An 18213-nucleotide genomic window follows, 5' to 3' on the forward strand; every position below is an offset into this window, starting at 1 on the left:
ATCAGTAACCTCATAACAGCACCAAAATTTACCTTCAGCCCTCCACAATGTGTAATCAGTAACCTCATAACAGCACCAAAATTTACCTTCAGCCCTCCACAATGTGTAATCAGTAACCTCATAACAGCACCAAAATTTACCTTCAGCCCTCCACAATGTGTAATCAGTAACCTCATAACAGCACCAAAATTTACCTTCAGCCCGCCACAAAGTGTAATCAGTAAACTCATAAAGCAAAATTTTATCAACTTTTTATACAATAAATCATAATTAAAAATATCAGTTTTATCATTTTTCTATCAAAAATTTTGTAATATTTCTTTTCTTGGTCTTGACCAATTATTTTAAGAGAGGTTGGGGCAGACAGCATTTTATGAGTTAATGAACCAATTTTATTTCACAAAGGAACAAGTCACAGTGGTTTTTTTCCCCACCAATAATATAAAAATTAATGCTAAAATTTTCATTCACTCAGCAAAACATATGCCGCCGTCGTTGAACTGTTTCTTCTCGATTTCTTTGAGTATGCACTTGATCTTGGCGATGCGTTCCCGCAATTTAGTGTTCTGCTTGTAAAGGTTCTTTATTATCCTGCTCTTGATCTGTACAATCTCCCTGTTGTATATGATCTCGAGCCGGAGCTTCCTCTTGAGCGGTGTCTCATCCTTGAGGCTCTTCCCGCATGGTACAGTAACGAGGAGGTAGGACGAGTTCTTGGTGCTATTCTGTTCAGCCGGCTGGTCTTTCTGGTTCTAAATTTTGGTAGATTATTATTTTTTGTATGATTAATATTTATTATGCTTGTATTTTACCCCAACAAATATGCAGGTTGGGTTCGCCTCGTTGATCTTGGCCCCTTTCTCTTTCGAATGGGCGAGCTCTTTTATAATATCCTCACCTTCCGAGCTAGTCGAATTTAATGAGTTTTCTGATTCTCGGTCCTGAATATCAGCAGTAAATTTTTTTTTTTTTTTAAAGAAGAAAAACACATGTTTAAAATACAGGTTTCAAGTTTCATGATCAAGATTTGAAAAATTTTAAAAAATCAATTTTTTTTGTGCGTGATCGCTACTATGCCCCTAAGAAGGAAACACTTGTTGACGAAGAAGGAGGAGATGTGGTGCTACATCCTATACAAGTTCATCAAGTCGTTGAAGGAGGAGGAGGACGAGAAGTTCGCAAGGAAGAACAGCCTTGACTACATTATCAACAAGCTCAAAGAGTCAATGAGTGCAAAGCAGATGGGGCAAGAGGACGAGGATGAGTGGGAGGACATCGACACAGAACAGGAGGACGCATTTGACTCTGGCTACCTTGAGGACAAGCCAGGTGATGACATGCTACGCGTTCTGCTCCAGGGGCTCGTCGAGAGCAACATGCTACCTCTGAACAACCGAGGCGACCGGTGATATAGAGAAATTAAAGAGAGAGAGCAAAAAAAAGAGAGAAAAACTTTTATCTGACCAAACAAAAATTGTACATGATGGATAGTATTTATTTATTTTTTAGTATTTGTTTATTTTTATGCGAGACGATGTTCTAGCATGAAAAAAAAGGGTTGAAAGCTTTTTTCACATGTTCCATCCAAAGGAGGGAGAGCTTTTTTTACTATATTACATCTTGACAAGTCTAAAGTTTCCCTGTTTCCAACAAAAAATATATTTATGCCAGAAAAAAAATCCCTAAAATCTTCAGACTGATTTGAACTTTCACAATAAAAAATCAAAGACAAAAGATGTTTTTACAATATATAACTTTGAACATTCTAGTCACCCTAGTTCCAACAGAAACAAAACATTATTAAAAGACAAATCGTCAATTTGTCAGGCAAACCTAAATACTCCCTCAAAAATAAATAAAGGACGAGAGCTTTTTAAATAAATTCAAATCTTGAAATGACTAAAGCTTTCCTGGCTAGAAACCAAAAATCAGATGGGTATAAGCTTTTTCCCTTCAAAAACTTTTTTTAATGACAATAAGGTTGAGATGAAAAAAAGTTAATGGCACGAGATTTTTTTTTTTTTTTTTAAATGAGCTTGTTAAACAAACTTAACTTTTCACAATAAAAATCCAAAGGAGGAGAGTTTCTTATATCTTTTCACTCCAAAAAGTCTAAAGTCTCCATGGTTCCAACTAAAAAAATATTAAGGCATGAAAAACTCAAGACATCTTCAACTTGCCAGACGGAGTTGAACTTTCATAAAAAAATCAAATAAAATCAATTCAATGAAAAAATTCAAAGGTGGAGAGGCGTTTTTATACCTTTTCACCTTAAAATGTCTAAAGTTAATATAACAAAATATTTAGTCCTGAAAAATCCCAAGAAATCATCAACTTGTCAGACAAACCTAAACTTTCGCAAATAGTAAAAAATCCAAAGGAGGAGATACGAGACTTTTTTTCCAACTTCTCATCTTGAGAAGTCAAGTTACCTTGGCTCCTCCAAAAAGAAAGATTTAGGCAAGGAAAATTGGAACAAATTCAGAACTCATTAGACCAGGTGAACTTTTACAATAAAAAAACCATAGAAAACTTTTTGTAACAACTTCTCCAGCTAGTTTCTCTTGTACAAATTAAAAAGAAAAAAGTACATTTTCCCTTTTTTTTAAATCTAGCAATATTGACCTCCTTTGACCAACTTTCACAAATAATAATGAAAATCCAAAGGAGGATAGTTGTTTTTTTCCAACTTCTCGTCTTGGCAAGTCAAGTCGCCTTGGCTCCTCCAAAAAAAAAAGATTTAGGCCAGGAAAATACCAAGAAAACCAGAATTCGTTAACCATGGTAAACTTTTACAATAAAAAACCAATAGAAAACTTTTTTTAACAACTTCTCGCCATGGCAATAAAAATTTCCTGGTACAAATAAAAAACTGTATTTAGGCCAGACAAAATCCAAGAAATCCAGAGCTCATTAGATCAAGTTGAACATTTACAATAAAAGCCAGAGGTGCAGAGCTTTTTGTTACACCTTCTCAACTTGGCAGCTAGTTTCTCTGGTACAAATTAAAAAGAAAAAAGTACATTTTTCCCTGTATTAAAAATCTAGCAATATTGACCTCCTTTGACCAACTTTCACAAATAATAATGAAAATCCAAAGGAGGATAGTTCTTTTTTTCCAACTTCTCATCTTGGCAAGTCAAGTTGCCTTGGCTCCTCCAAAAAGAAAGATTTAGGCCAGGAAAATACCAAGAAATCCAGAGCTCATTAGATCAAGTTGAACATGTACAATAAAAGCCAGAGGTCCAACATTTTTTTACACCTTCTCAACTTGACAGCTAGTTTCTCTGGTACAAATTAAAAAACAAGAATTCGTTAGAACTTTTAGAATGAAAAACCATAGAAAACTTTTTTTGACAACTTCTCACCATGGAAATAAAAATTTCCTGGTACGAATAAAAAACTGTATTTAGGCCAGACAAAATCCAAGAAATCCAGAGCTCATTAGATCAAGTTGAACATTTACAATAAAAGCCAGATGTGCAGAGCTTTTTTTACAACTTGGCAGCTAGTTTCTCTTGTACAAATTAAAAAGAAAAAAGTACATTTTTCCCTGTATTAAAAATCTAGCAATATTGACCTCCTTTGACCAACTTTCACAAATAATAATGAACATCCAACTGAGGATAGTTGTTTTTTCCCAACTTCTCATCTTGGGAAGTCAATTCGCGTTGGCTCCTCCAAAAAGAAAGATTTAGGCCAGGAGAATACCAAGAAAACCAGAATTCGTTAGACCATGGTGAACTTTTACAATCAAAAACCATTAGACCATTTTTTAACAAATTCTCGCATTGGAAAATCTAATGCCGGCTTGTTCCTACTAAAAATAAAAAATATTTTTGACAGAAAAAACCCCAAGAAATCCTTGGACCTGTCAGATCAGCTTGCACATTGACTATAAAAAAGCCAAATGATGAGAACTTTTTTTATGACATCTCACCTTGAAAATTTTCCCTGGCAAATAAAAAACAATAAAAAAAATCTAGTGTGAAAAAGCAAAAAATCTCAACTTCTGTCGATAACAATTAACAAATGGCACATTTCAATAATATTTACATCCTTGCAGTCGATCGGCACTGCGTCCGGTACAAGGCAGATCCTCGTCATCGTCGATTCAATGTCCTTCTCTTCGAAGTGGTCGGAGCAGATGACAGACGACTGAGATGGGAAGAAATTTTTGGGCAGCCTCAGCCTGCGAAGCCAGATCTTCCTCAGCTCCTTTTTCTTTGGGAACCTGTCCAAAATAAAAAAAGTTAATGAATTGACTTCGTAGGATCAATCATCTCACTTGTGGAAACTGATGCCCGAGGTCTTCTTCCAGTCGTTGGCGCAGCCCAGGACGCTGCACTTGGTCATCTCTTCGTCTCGGCCGTCTGTTCTGCCAGGGCCAGCCCGTTTGTCAAAATGATCAATGATCGCGGGACGATCATGGGAGGTTACGCGGCTGTTATAAATGATCCCGATCGACGACCTTGGGCTCATGGAATCATGACGTTGATCGTGGGAAAAAAGGGTATGAATCAGAGGGACAGAATTAAATTTAAAAAAAATGTTTGTTTTTTTATTCTTACCTGGAAATCACAAGACAATTCAAGGTGAGAAGATGTAAAAAAAAGCTTTCCTCCTTTTTTTACTGAGATAGTTTAGAATTGTCTGACAAGTGGAAGATTGTTTGGGTTGTTCTGTGAAATATGTATATATATATATATATATATATATATTTTTTTTTTTTTCTTTTTTCTGTATGAGCCAAGGCAATTAGACTTTTAGACTTGTCAAGATGAGAGTTGGGGAAAAAGCTCTGGTAAAAAATTCTCCTTTTTTTTATTATTTGAGAAAGTTGGTCAAAGGAGCCCATCATTGCTTTGGGTTTTAAAGCCGAAAAAAATAGATTTTAATTTTTTCATTTTTTTATTTGTACCAACTAGACTTCAAAATGAAAAGGCGTAAAAAAGCTCCCTATCTTTGGATTTTATTGCGAAAGTTCAACTTATTGTTAGTTATTATAGCATTGTAGTTATGTATTATATATTATTTTATTTAAGGGTCTTAAGCCTTCAGAAGGTGAGAAATAAAAAAAAAACTTTCTACCTTTGGTTTTCAATGCGAAAGTTCACCTCGGTCTTAAGAGCTAAAGATTTCTTGGATTTTTCTAGCATAAATTTTTTTTTTAAATCTTATGACTTTAGAAGGTGAGAAGTAAAAAAAGCTCCCATCCTTTGTTTTTTTATTGTGAAAGTTCAACTTGGACTAATGAGCTCTGGATTTCTTGGTATTTACTTGGCCAAAATATATTTTTTGTTCAATACAGGGAGCTTTAGACTTTTCAAGGTGAGAAGTTGTAAAAAAAGCTCTGATTTCTTGGTTGTTTTTATTGTGAAAGTTCTCAAGATTTCCTTGATTTTGTCAGACCTGAATATATTTTTGGTTGGATCCTGGTTGTCTTTAGACTTTTCAAGGTGAGAAGTTGCAAAAGAAAGCTTTCACCACTTCATTTTTTATTGTGAATCTTCAAATTGGTCAGACGAGTTTAAGATTACTTTTTTCCTGGCCTAAATAGTTTATAATGGAGAAAGGGAGACTAGGCTTTTTCAAGGTGAGAAATTATAATTAAGTTGTCACTGTTTAAAGGCAATTTTTTTTTGTATTGTTAACAGGGATTCTTTAGACTTTCCAAGTTGAGAAGTTAAAAAAAAGGTTTTATCCTCTAGATTTTTATTATGAACGTTTAGGTGTCTGACAAATTGAAGAATTTGTAGTTGTTGCTTTTTTAACAATTTTTTTTAACAGGGAGAAAATAAACTTTTTAAGTTGTAAAGTTGTCAAAAAAATCTATCATCCTTTGTTTTTATTTCTTGGATTTTTCCTGGTTGTATATATTTTTTGTTGGAAAGCACGAAATTTTGGACTTTTCTGGACTTTTCAAGATGAGAAGTAAAAATAGGTCTCACTTCTTGGTTTTTTATTGTGAAAGTTGGAGTTGATCTGACAAACTCAGGATTACACGGGTTTTTTTCTGATCAAATATTTTTTGTGTGGGAGCAGGGGAACTAGACTTTTCAAAGTAGTTTTTTTCACCCCCTTGGTTTTTTTTTGAAAAGTTTAACAAGAAACAGATAATTTTATTTTGCCGTTTTTTTTGTTTTTTTTATAATGAACAACTCCCATTACGAATTTTGTGTAAGGTTAGCCGGCAAAATTCTACGCTTTTGATAGGCGACCGGCGAAATTGTGTCAGGTTACTGTAAGGTTACTGGCCAACTTTGCCGCTTTAGGTAGTTCCTCCTCGGTTTTCTAATTTCGGACAATTTTGCCGCCGAGAAAGCGCCATCTCGCGGCGAACACGTGATGGAACATAAATAAAAATGTAATAATGTAAAAAAATTTCTATTTTTGGTTTAGTTTTTTAAAAGGACCTGCTGAGACCGTAGATATTTTAAAATGTCTAGAAAGACTTGTGTCAACCATGTGTCACGAGACGAGGCTCATGGCATCGGAACCTGCCCTCCAGTAGACTCCTCCTGCAGAAAGGCATCAGTACTTCGCAGTAGGTTCGTTTCACAATATTTCGCCTTCCAGTAGCAGAGTGCAGATGTCCGTCGAAGATTCAGCGACACCCTGTACATCGCGGCGGATCTCGTAGACGCCCGGGGTTTTGAAGAGTCATGACTTGTCGACGGTGAGTACCGCCACGCCCGGGGGCCGTTAGAGTATGCCCTGCGGTCCGTCGGGTCTCGCTTCAAATAAAACCCGAGGTGAAAACAAGAAGGTCGATGGGCAGTACTGCCCGTCAGCCTCAGAAGAACCGAGATTGAAAGCTTGATAAACAAAGACTTGGTTACAACAACAATAAATAAAATAACAAAAGTAAAAAAAGCCAAACTTGAAGGATTTTGGTGGATCGTGCGTGATTTTTCTAAAAAATGATTTTAATTTTTACGTTCTTTTAAGATATTCTTGAAAGAAAGATTTCGGAATTTGGTCGTTATCGATCGACCTGATCTGCCTAAAAACACCTCATAAAAACTCAAAAAAACAAACAAAAAAGAACTCAGTAACCTCATAAAAAATATCACAGCAAAATTTTTTATAGACATGAAAATATTAAAACATTCCTAAAAAAAACTAACTCAATTAACTCAGAAAAATAAATCAGTAATCTCATCAAAGAAAAACTATAGCAAAAACTCACAGTAACCACACTAAAAATAAATTAATAACCTCATTATAAGAAGAAAAAAAAATAGGATTAAAACTTTGACAAAACTAATTAAAAGAAATGTTCCTCTGGATATGAAAGCAGTAAAATCTTGATGGGCAATACTGCCCGTCATCCTCAGAAGAACCCAGGTTGTAAGCTTTATAAAGAAAGTCAAGGTTACAAGAAAAAATAGAATAACAAAAGTAAAAAAAGTCTAACTTGAAGGATTTTGGTTTTCATGGAATGTACATGATTTTTGAAAATAAAATTAAATAAAAATGAGTAAATAAAACGAATTTACTTTTTTTTGATTTTTAAGATATTTTTGAAGGAACGTGTTTGGAATTTGGTCGTTATCAATCACCACCTTGATCTGCCTAAAAACACTTCATAAAAACTTAAAAAAAACAAAAACAGTAACCTCATTAAAAAATTATAGCAAAATTTCTTATATACCTAAAAGTAGTAAAACATTCCTCAGAAAAATAAATCAGTAACCTCATCAGGGGAAAAATATTGCAAAAACTCACAGTAACCACATTAAAAATAAATTAATAACCTCATTATAGGAGGAAAAAAATTAGGATTAAAACTTTGACAAAACTAATCGAAAGAAATGTTTCCTTGGATATAAAGGCAGTAAAATCTTAATGGGAATACTGCCTGTCATCCTCAGAAGGTCACAGGTTGAAAGCTTTATAAAGAAAGTCAAGGTTACAAGAAAGTCTAACTTGAAGGATTTTGGTTTTCATGGAATGTACATGATTTTTTTGAAACAAATTTACATTTTTTTTTTAAATGAGGTTACTGAGTTGTTTTTGTAGTTTTTGTGAAGGTTTTTTTAGGTAGACTATGGGAATCGATAATGACCAAATTCAAAAACCTTCCTTCAGAAATATCTTAAAAACTGAAAAAATGTAAAATAAAAAAATCATGTACATTCCATGCAAACTAACATCTTTCAAGTTTTACTTTTTTTACTTTTGTTATTCTATTTTTTCTCGCAACCCTGACTTTTTAAAATAGAATAACAAAAGTAAGAAAAGTCTAACTTGAAGGATTTTGGTTTTCATGGAATGTACTTGATTTTTTAAAACGAATTTACATTTTTTTTGTTTTTAAGATATTTTTGAAGGAACATGTTTGGAATTTGGTCATTATCGATCACCCTGATCTGCCTAAAAACACCTCATAAAAACTACAAAAAAACAAACAAAAAAGAACTCAGTAACCTCATAAAAAAATATCACAGAAAATTTTTTTATGGACCTGAAAATATTAAAACATTCCTAAAAAAAAACTAACTCAATTAACTCAGAAAAATAAATCAGTAACCTCATCAAAGACAAACTACAGCAAAAACTCACTGTAACCACTTTAAAAATAAATTAATAACCTCATTATAGGAGGAAAAAAATTAGGATTAAAACTGACAAAACTAATCGAAAGAAAAGTTTCCTTGGATATGAAGGCAGTAAAATCTTAATGGGCAAACTGCCCTGTCATCCTCAGAAGAACCCAGGTTAAAGCTTTATAAAAAGTCAGGGTTACGAGAAAAAATAGAATAACAAAGTAAAAAAAGTAAAACTTGAAAGATGTTAGTTTGCATGGAATGTACATGATTTTTTTTATTTTACATTTTTCAGTTTTTAAGATATTTCTGAAGGAAGGTTTTTGAATTTGGTCGTTATCGATTCCCATGTCTACCTAAAAAAACCTTCACAAAAACTATAAAACAACTCAGTAACCTCATTAAAAAAAAGTCCTATAGACCTGGAGGTAGTAAAACATTCTCAAGAAAAAAAAACACTCAATTATCACAGAAAAATAAATCAGTAACCTCATTAAAGAAAAAAAATATAGTAATACAATTTGCAGATCGCCAGTCATGATTTTATGAAATTTCCCAGCGATATATACTTCTTTAAATTAAGTTTATTTAATTAATTAATTTTTTAAAGTTACTCATGTGAGCTAATAAAACAAGCTGAAAACATCTAACTAGATGGGCTTTTATGATGGAAGGTGCATAAAACAAAAAAAAAAACAAACAAAAAGATTGAGTCAGTTGAACTGATCTGGGAGAAAACAAGAAGGCCAATGGGCGATACTGCCCGCCATCCTCAGGAAAGAGACCTAGGGGAAATATGATAAGCTAAGTGGCTGGGAAGCTTGGAGAATACCACAATCCTACTTCCTACAATCATAAAAAAAATTGATGGATAAAACAGCAGCGTTTTCTGTGAACCTGAAAATAGTAAATTTTCCTATTTTTTTCCAAATTAGAACACGTAACATCATAAAACCTGAACCAGTTAAAATAAAACAGGATGACAATTTAATTGACAGAATTCTAAAAGCAGTAAATTTTTCTGTGAACCTAAAAGTAGTCAGTTTTCCTATTAAATAAAAACTACAAAAACAAATTCAGTAACACCATTAAAAAAAAACTCATTTACAAAATAAAACTTTGACAAAATGAAATAAGTGTTTTCTGAATGTGAAAGAAGTAAAATCTAACTCAATAACGTCACAAAAACCTGTCATTAATCTCATTTAAAAAATCTGGTTGAAAATTTGATTGACAATACTACTAAAAATAACCAATTTTTCTGTGAACCTGAAAAGATTGAAATTTTCTTTTAAAAAATCTAATTTCATAACTTCATTAGAAAAAAATCTAACTTCACAACCTCATGAGAGAAAAAACCCATGAAAACTTGACAAAAAAAAAAGTAAAAAAGAGAGAGAAAGATTTTGACAAAACTAGTTCCAGAAAAATTTCCTATTTGGTCTAAAAGTACTAAAATTTCCAAGAAAATAAATTAATTCTGTAACCTCATTAAAAACATAAAAAAATAAAATAAATTAATTTTAAAAAAGTATGGGAAAATTTTCTAACATAAACCAAAAGCTCATTGAAAATAGGTTAAAAATTTGCCAATATTCTATTATCAACAATCAAAAAATTTCTGTGTACCTGAAATGGTAAAATTTCATATAAAAATCAGTAACCTCATTAAAAAATACCTAGGAACTACTAGCAAAACTATTTTGTGAATGTAAAAACTCAGTAACCTTATAAAAATAGCACCAGTTACTGCAGGCTAGATTCACATATAAAAACACTTTAATTAAGTTAAATAATTTATGTCAATCTGGTTTTTGTTTTGCTTTTAAGGCTATGATGTGATGGTTGCCGAATCGAAGAGTTTACCAGAGCGTGTCGCAGGAATATACTACAGCCATGGAGTGCTCTGCGCCGCTCACCCCATACCCGTCATCATCGTTGCGATAATCACCGTATTACTCACATGGTACTTGTCACGTGTAATAAATAATCACTCTGATAATCACTTTTTCTTTTTTTGCATTTTTTAAGTATACCGTTGGCAAACTTGCCCCTTCCGAGCAACATACCGCAAACGTTCGTCGAAAGAGCCAACAGCTCCTCTTCGGACGCACCGAGATGGCTCCTCGATCCGCCCATCTTTGTACAGCAGGTGATTATGAAAAGTGCAGTCTCGCCTTGGACGGAGGACATGATACTCACAGATGCGATAAGGGCACCATTGGCGGAAGTTTTCCGCCTTATAGAAGCCATTCAGAATTATCAACATCCGAGGTGATTTTTTTTTTTTTTTTTTTTAAATTAATTAAAGACAGACTAATTTTTTTTTAACCTAGTGGTATTACTTTGCTGGATGTATGTACACGTGTCGAAGCGCCATTGCGTCCGCTTCCACTCCCGCAATACAACTGCCTCATTGTGTCTCCAGCCAACTTCTGGCACCAGGACCCAAATCAGTTTTTCGACGATGTGAGCCTTGTCACAACTGTGTACAACCAAGGCAGCGTACAAGTAGGCAAGTCGTCCCTGTCCGAGCTCCTTTTCGGCGTGAACCTGAAGGAGGCTGGGTTCAAAAGGTACCCGTTGCGCAGCCGCCAGCGCATACTGCAGTATGCTGTAACCATCTTCTACAATGTCTACAACAAAGAGTAAGTACGAGGCGCTGATTTTCAAATTCAATGCTCAAACTATTTTATATTTTAGGTTTGTAGATGGTATGAATAGACACTTGGCAAACCTCTACCCAGTACACAACGACAACTCGACAAGGGACATCATACACATCTATCATCCGGGAGATTTCGACTTCCATGAGTTCCTACCTCTCTTTTTCACCTACACCATACTCTTTTTCTATATGTATTTTTCCGTACGGAAGATCGAACTCGTTAAGAACAAGGTTTGGTTTTTTGTCCACTTTCATAAATTTCAGTTTCAGTATTATTATATTTTCAGGTCGGGATCGCCCTGAGTGCTGTGTTCACCGTCATGGCTTCGCTTGTCATGTCAATTGGCCTTTGCCTTTTTTTCGGTTTGGACCCGGCCGGGAGCAGCCGCGGCAGGGAGGTTTTCCCATACCTTGTAGTCGTAGTCGGTCTTGAGAACATTCTCGTCCTGACGAAATCGATCGTCTCGACTCAGGCCCACCTTGACGCAAAGATACGAGTCGCTCAGGGATTGAGCAAAGAAGGCTGGGGCATTACTAAAAACCTGCTCGCTGAGCTCACAATACTCACAATAGGACTCTTCACTCTTGTACCTTCAATCCAGGTAAGACAATTTTTTTCTTCTGACATGCAAATTTTACTTGATCCTTACCGATCAGCCTGATCTGCTTATTATCATTGAGTTAGTCTTTTGACATACCAACCCAGCGACGATAATCAGTTCAGGATGATCAGAAACAGCCAGATTACAGGTTTATCACCTCAACTATTATTTTAAATTATAATAAACAGGTTAATGAGCGATATTAGAAGGTTACTGAGTTTAATTCATATTTTTGTGCGGAACTAAGAGGTTCTTAAGGTGGCCATTCACGATCACTCCTAGCAGTCCAAACGGAGCGACGCCGTTCCAAAAACCCCGTCAATGGCAAAACTGAACTGGCGTGCATGGCTGTGCCGAATATTTGACCGGTCCAAACTCCAAATATCTATGGCGCGATGACGGCATGGCGCGTTTGTGAATGGGAAAACCTGGTGTGGAGGGTGGGGATTTTGGCGTGCTGGCCTGGTCGTGAATGGGAAAACCCTCGTTTTTTCGTCTTTCTGTCACTGAGCAAACATCTCCATCGTACATTCTCAAAAAGTCAAAAACGTTTATTCTTTATTGGTAATGATATCCAATCGAGATTTTATTGTTGAGGTGATTGAATTGTATGAAAGTTTACCATGTTTATGAAAACGGTGGACAATGATTACCACGATAGAAATAAAAGAAATTCGATCCTCAACCAGTTGGTCGACGTTTTCAAAACAAAGGATACAAATGCAACGAGACGGTCCCTAACCCCTAACAATGATCAGAAATCATAGTAGAGAACTTAAGTTCTTTGTAGTTCATCCCTGTAGCGAGAAATCATAATGTGGTTGCCAACCTTTCATGTAGTGATGATTTCTCTCATGACTTTTGTTTTCTAATCAAGGGGGTAACAAGCTGGAGTAAATATAAATAAGACTCTTTTTTTTTTTTTTTTTGTAAGGTTTTGATAGAAATGAAAAAATAGTGTCACGAGGGGATTCGAATCCACGACATTCGGCTAAATACGCCGCTGTGCTAACCACTTGAGCTATCCTGACTTCGATAGTTTGATCCACTCGGGCACCAACTCTCCATCTCAACCTACAACCTTTTGAATTTTCTCTCTTTTTGCCATTTTTTGATGTCGGAGAGGATCGAAGTCACGATAGCTCAAGTGGTAGAGCAGCGGCGTATTTATCCAAAGGCCATGGATTCAGATCCCGCTCGTGGCACTAGCTTTTTCATTTCAACCAAAACCTTACATAAAAGATTAAATAATTGAAAGAAGTAATTTTTGTCAATAGAATACTAAATATAATGAATAAATAAGACGTTTCATCCATCCTTAAATAGTTCCTCCAATCAGCGGGTTCAAGGGAAAGATCTTTCATCAAATTGATGTGGGTATTACTCTTCTGTTCAGGAGCCACTTCTTACACCATTTCCTCTTCGATGTTTTGCTTTTAATATGTAAATAAACAGAAGAGTAGCACAAGAAATCGTCATCCATTTTGAGAAGGTAATTCACTGGTTGACGTTCGGAGTGACTGGCTGAGGAGCGGTCGTGAATGCCCCCTCAAATTTCAGGCACTCCAAATGGAGCTGTACGGCTTGGCGCGGTTCTATTTGGAGTGATCATGAATGGCCACCTTAAGAATATCTTAAAGTTAATCATAAGGCCATGAATTTCATTTTATGTGGTTAGGTTAGAAGATGTGTAGCAAGCTTGATGAGTGACTAATGACTTTTTGTTGCCGTATCTGGTTACCAAGCCCAGCTCATGGTTTCATAAAAAAAAGTTATGATGTTTGGCTTTGCCATGAGGTAATTGGGCAGTGTTTATGGTTTGATTAAAGGCTGCTTTTGTCATGATGTTACAGATTACATCAAATTACGGTTTGATGGAAGGTTACTGTAGTTTTGTTTCCTTTCATTAGGTTACTGAGCACGGTTTATGGTTGGATGGACTGTTCCTGATTTTTCTTTCTGTCATTAGTTTACTAATTACAGTTTATAGTTTTATGAATGGTTACTTTCTATTTATTTTAAAAACGCCATCAGGTTACTGAAGATATTGTGCAGTTTTTGGCTTTCACCTTGTTAAAAATTTTCCGAGCTCTGTTACATTTTAGCTATGAAGTTATCAACTGCACTTAAGTCATAATAACAGTTTTTTTTTCTCTCCAGGAATTTTGCATATTTGCTATGGTCGGCCTACTCTGCGATTTCTTCCTCCAGATGTGCTTTTTTTCGACGGTTCTTTCGCTCGACATGCGCGGCATGGAAGAGGCATCCGACGGTATGATGCCACGCCTTCGCGACTATGTGACTCCTCAGCAGCATAGATCTATAACAAGGACGAGGTCCGTGCCAAGGATAGACTGCAGGGCGGATGAGAACGACCGAGTGCCCAAAAGGTGCGGCGAAGGATTTTTTTAGTTGATAAATTTTTTATATTTATTTTTTTGTTGTTAGACTCCGGCTAATGCTGTTCTGGGGCAGGACAAGGATAGTCCAGCGTGCTTTCATGTTGGTAATGGTCGCCTGGATCGGTGGTTTTGTCTATTCAGCTGGCATACTGCAACATCTTGTTCCATCAAGCCCTGAGGTTTTATTTTTTGAAATTAATTTTTTTTAAATATTGTTTTTATATATTTTTTGATTATTTTAGAATGGTATGCGAAGTGTTCCTGCGCAGCAGATTCCACACAAGTATAAAAGCCCTTTGGGCAAGGAAGGAGAACAGGCAATACTCGAAAAATCACATTTGAAACTTCATCCTGATAATTTTGACGTAAGATTAAAAAAATATTTTTTTTGATTCTTATAAAAAAATTTTTTGTCTGTAGAACCAGGTCCTGCAGAATTATGGCGATGCCGCTGTGCTCCCGCTTGTTAAATGGTGCTATCTGACAACTGTGTACAATTCGAGCTCGGCGTGCCGTCTCGCCTCCTTGCCTCCAGTCCGCCTCGGCTGTCTCATACCTCCGGTGCGGGCCACAGCACTTAGGAATTCAAGGGAGCCATTGATGAAGCCGTTCAAATGGCACTCGCTCGCCCAGGCACTCGACCCGACCGAGGATGTTGACGCTGGCTCTCAAGCGCGTGACTTCGAAACCCCTTTCCTCCCTACGTCACCGCTCGAGGTCTTGCTCGTCACGGCCTTATGCGTCATATCGATTCTCGTAATGTCATATGCCTCTTTGGCTCTCTACCACTGTATTTGCTCGAGGAATTACGCACAATGGAGGTCGGCGTGGACGAACAACCAGGCCAACCAGCCTGACACAACTGCTCAGGTATTAAAAAAAAAAATTAAATCAATTAAAAAAAAAAAAATAGAAAAACTAATTACCATAAAATAAGGTGGTCCTTCAAGCTGTACCACTTGTCCTGGAAGGCCAGGGTCAGTGCGTTGAATGGCTCACATCTGACGGAAGCACCGTTGCCTGTTCTTACCTAAGTGGAGACGTCAACGTCTGGGACATATCATCTGGTGAACGGCTCTCTCACATCAACCGTAAAAGGTAAAATAAATAATTAAATAAAATGAATAAATAATTAAATAAATTTTATTTTAGTTATTTCTCGCCAAAGAATGAATTAGAAAATTTGAGCTCTGAGGGGAGCAGCCCGCGATGCGAGTATAAATCCCATTCACCAACGCCATTACAAGAACAAAGGTGGACATTTTATTTTTTTATTAAAAAAATCAATTAATAATAATCAATAAAATAATAATCAATTAATAAGGGCTAGGCGCCGCTTTACATCGGATCAGGAGGTGCCGCGCCGTTTGCCAGACCTGAGCAAGGCGATCAACTTCAACTTTACAAAGAACAGTGGTCAGAGGGTGCCACAGGACTATTCCGAGCAGGGTTTTGACTACGGCCCAACTGTACGACTACTCTACGAGCAGGAGGTACTCTAACTGATCTAAAAATCTTCCGTACTGTACTTAAAAAAAAAAAAAATATTTTCAAAGACCGATCTTGAATGGGAAGAGGAAAATGAAGAAGGCCTGTTTGAAAACTGTCCCAACATTTGGTCGATGAGCTCGGCTGATAATCTCATCGTACTCGGCACGAGCTCAGGACGCCTCGAATTCTGGGAGGCGACTACAGGCAAACTCAAAGTAAAACGCTTTACCCATACTAGACAGACGAGAAAAAATCGTACTTTTTAAAATAATTTTTTACAGGGCATATTCGATGATAATTGCAACATCGGAGTGACTTGTCTCAAGATGGTGAGTACGAGGTGCGTAGTTGCGAGGCTCAATGGTGGCCTGGAGCTCTTTACCATAGACTGGTGTTCTGTTCCGAATCAGACCTATAGAAGAGGTATTTATTTTACTTAATATTTAACTTTTTGAATTTTTTAAAAATTCAAATCAAGTCATCAAATAACCCAAAATATTGATTTTGAAACATAACATTTTCCATTAACAAAAAGATTGAGTTTCAAAACCATAAACTCTGCTTAGTAACTTCATGGCAAAAGTCAAACGTCTGGATGTCCATCAATACATAAACAATTCGGTAACCTAATGGTGAAAAGATAAATACCTGTATCGTTCCGTAGATTGTAAACTGTTCTCAGTAACCTCACGACAAAATGCAAACACCAGGATGTACATAAGTACATAGACGACTCAGTAACCTTTAGTATTCTTTATAGTTTATTTGTTATATTGTAATTTTGTAAATACAATAAAGTTTAGATTTAAAAATTTTTTTTAAAATAAACTTTTCTGCCTTTGTTGTGCATGTATTCCAAAGTTTTTATATCATTTCATTTTTCTTCTAGGATAAAAAAAAATAATATGCAGAATTGTATTAATTAGATACGTTATATGATAATAAGATTCTATTTTTTTCTGTCTATGACGATTGATCTTTAGCCTCTATGCTGAGACATTTAAAATGGTACCAAGATCATTATAATCTGATGAAATTCATGTGCTCGCTTCTTATAATGTTATGTGTCCTGTTTGTTGCAAATTTGTGTTATTTGTTATATGTATGAGCGATTAATTTTTATATATGTATATTTTTTTAAATTTCAGCTGGAGGCCACATTAGAGCGCAGAGCAGTGGCGGCCTTGAGGCGTATGGTTTTGAAAGCCTCCCTGGCAGTGGCGAGCTCATGATCCATCGTAGCCGTAGCGTCCGTGCCCATCAACAGCCGATTACTGTTCTCGAGGTTGAAGCGGGCCGTATACTGACCGGCAGCCGGGATCACACGCTCAAGGTGTTCAGCCTGCATGATGAGTTCCTTGTCTTCACACTGCATGCGCATTGTGGGCCGATAACGTCGCTCTTCATTGACAGCATCAACCCGATGACTGCTGGGTCAGGCAGCCAAGACGGCATGGTCTGCGTCTGGGACCTACTGACCGGTAATTTTTGTTTGTATTTTTTCAAGGTTAACTAATTCAGAGGTTTTTTCGTAGGAGCCTGCGTGTACTCACTGGATGCTCATGACGGCCCCGTAACTGCCATGACATACTCTTCAAGCTATGTCCTAAGCCTGGGATTCGACGAGAAACTCTGTGTTTGGGATCGATTCCAAGGACACCTTCTCAACACAGTCCAATTGGTATGGTATTTTTTTTTTCTTCACGCCTTCATCAATTAATCAATTTTTTTCTCTCAGACTCAAGCTTACTGCACAAGCATGGCGATGCTGACGCATAATTTACTCATCACTTCTAAACAGGTCTGTATTTAAAATCGCCTTCTGTTTGAAGTTTTGTTAATAAGTTTTTTCCCCTCCAGGGTTCTTTAGTTATATGGGACGTAAGGACGGGCGAGCCAGTACGACTGGTCAAACTTGGCCACACAGACCCGTACGTGTACGTCAACACGATACTACCTCTGCGCGATTCGGTCGCCTGTGATTACGGCCATTCCCTCCGCATCGTGCGGTTCCCTCTTGTAAGGGATAAGACTGACTGACGGGCCGGACATGACGATTGCTCAATTTATAACCCCCCATAACAAAAAAACAAAAAAAAAATGTCGACTTTTCTTCTCTTAGCACTGTTGTTTTTCTTTCCCTTAATTTTCTTTTTAAAGCTTTACCAAAAAGAATAAATAAAGCACTAATTTATTATTTATTTTTAAAAAAAGTTCCAAATAAAATTTAAAAAAAAACCCTAGTACAAATTTTGCCAGACCAAAAATTAATTAAAGATTTTTTTCTCACCATCCTGGTTATATTATTTATTTTTTAAGTTTCGCCTAGTTTAAACTTAAAAGTTTAAAATAAAATGTTTTAGCCCACAGTTCCTTATGACTGGTGTGGAAAAACTACGTATGTATATATATTGTTTTTATTAAGCAAAAATACAGACTTAAAAGATGAATTTAAAAAAATTGACAAAAATAGTATTTTTGTACAGGCTATGCTAATA

At 36.1% G+C, this 18213-nt stretch overlaps 2 protein-coding genes across 3 annotated transcripts; one reads left to right on the forward strand and one right to left on the reverse strand.

Annotated features, from left to right (window-relative positions):
• Window positions 1-369: 369 nt before the first annotated feature.
• LOC106671892 (THAP domain-containing protein 2-like) lies at window positions 370-4457 on the reverse strand. The gene is made up of 4 exons (XM_014402854.2): window positions 4289-4457; window positions 4057-4234; window positions 813-941; window positions 370-752 (listed from the first exon to the last, which is right to left on the reverse strand). The coding sequence occupies exons 1-4, from the start codon at window positions 4354-4356 to the stop codon at window positions 468-470; spliced, it is 660 nt and encodes a 219-aa protein (XP_014258340.2). The 5' UTR covers window positions 4357-4457; the 3' UTR covers window positions 370-467.
• Window positions 4458-6480: 2023 nt separating this feature from the next.
• Window positions 6481-17861, forward strand: LOC106671937 (sterol regulatory element-binding protein cleavage-activating protein). 2 transcript variants are annotated; one of them, XM_014402934.2, is made up of 19 exons: window positions 6481-6679; window positions 10383-10518; window positions 10584-10826; window positions 10889-11200; window positions 11256-11451; window positions 11508-11822; window positions 13983-14212; window positions 14271-14403; window positions 14467-14589; window positions 14645-15094; window positions 15162-15322; window positions 15377-15478; window positions 15555-15717; window positions 15781-15930; window positions 15997-16138; window positions 16864-17196; window positions 17251-17396; window positions 17454-17516; window positions 17576-17861. In XM_014402934.2, the coding sequence occupies exons 2-19, from the start codon at window positions 10394-10396 to the stop codon at window positions 17753-17755; spliced, it is 3567 nt and encodes a 1188-aa protein (XP_014258420.1). In that variant the 5' UTR covers window positions 6481-6679; window positions 10383-10393; the 3' UTR covers window positions 17756-17861. The 2 variants fall into 2 exon arrangements, with proteins under 2 accessions (XP_014258420.1, XP_014258419.1); XM_014402933.2 differs by having other exon boundaries at window positions 6483-6679; window positions 15549-15717.
• The last annotated feature ends 352 nt before the right edge of the window (window positions 17862-18213 follow it).

The sequence above is a fragment of the Cimex lectularius genome, unplaced genomic scaffold (genome assembly GCF_000648675.2).
Source record: "Cimex lectularius strain Harlan isolate CLEC.00 unplaced genomic scaffold, Clec_2.1 scaffold14, whole genome shotgun sequence".
In the NCBI taxonomy this organism is placed as follows: domain Eukaryota; kingdom Metazoa; phylum Arthropoda; class Insecta; order Hemiptera; family Cimicidae; genus Cimex; species Cimex lectularius.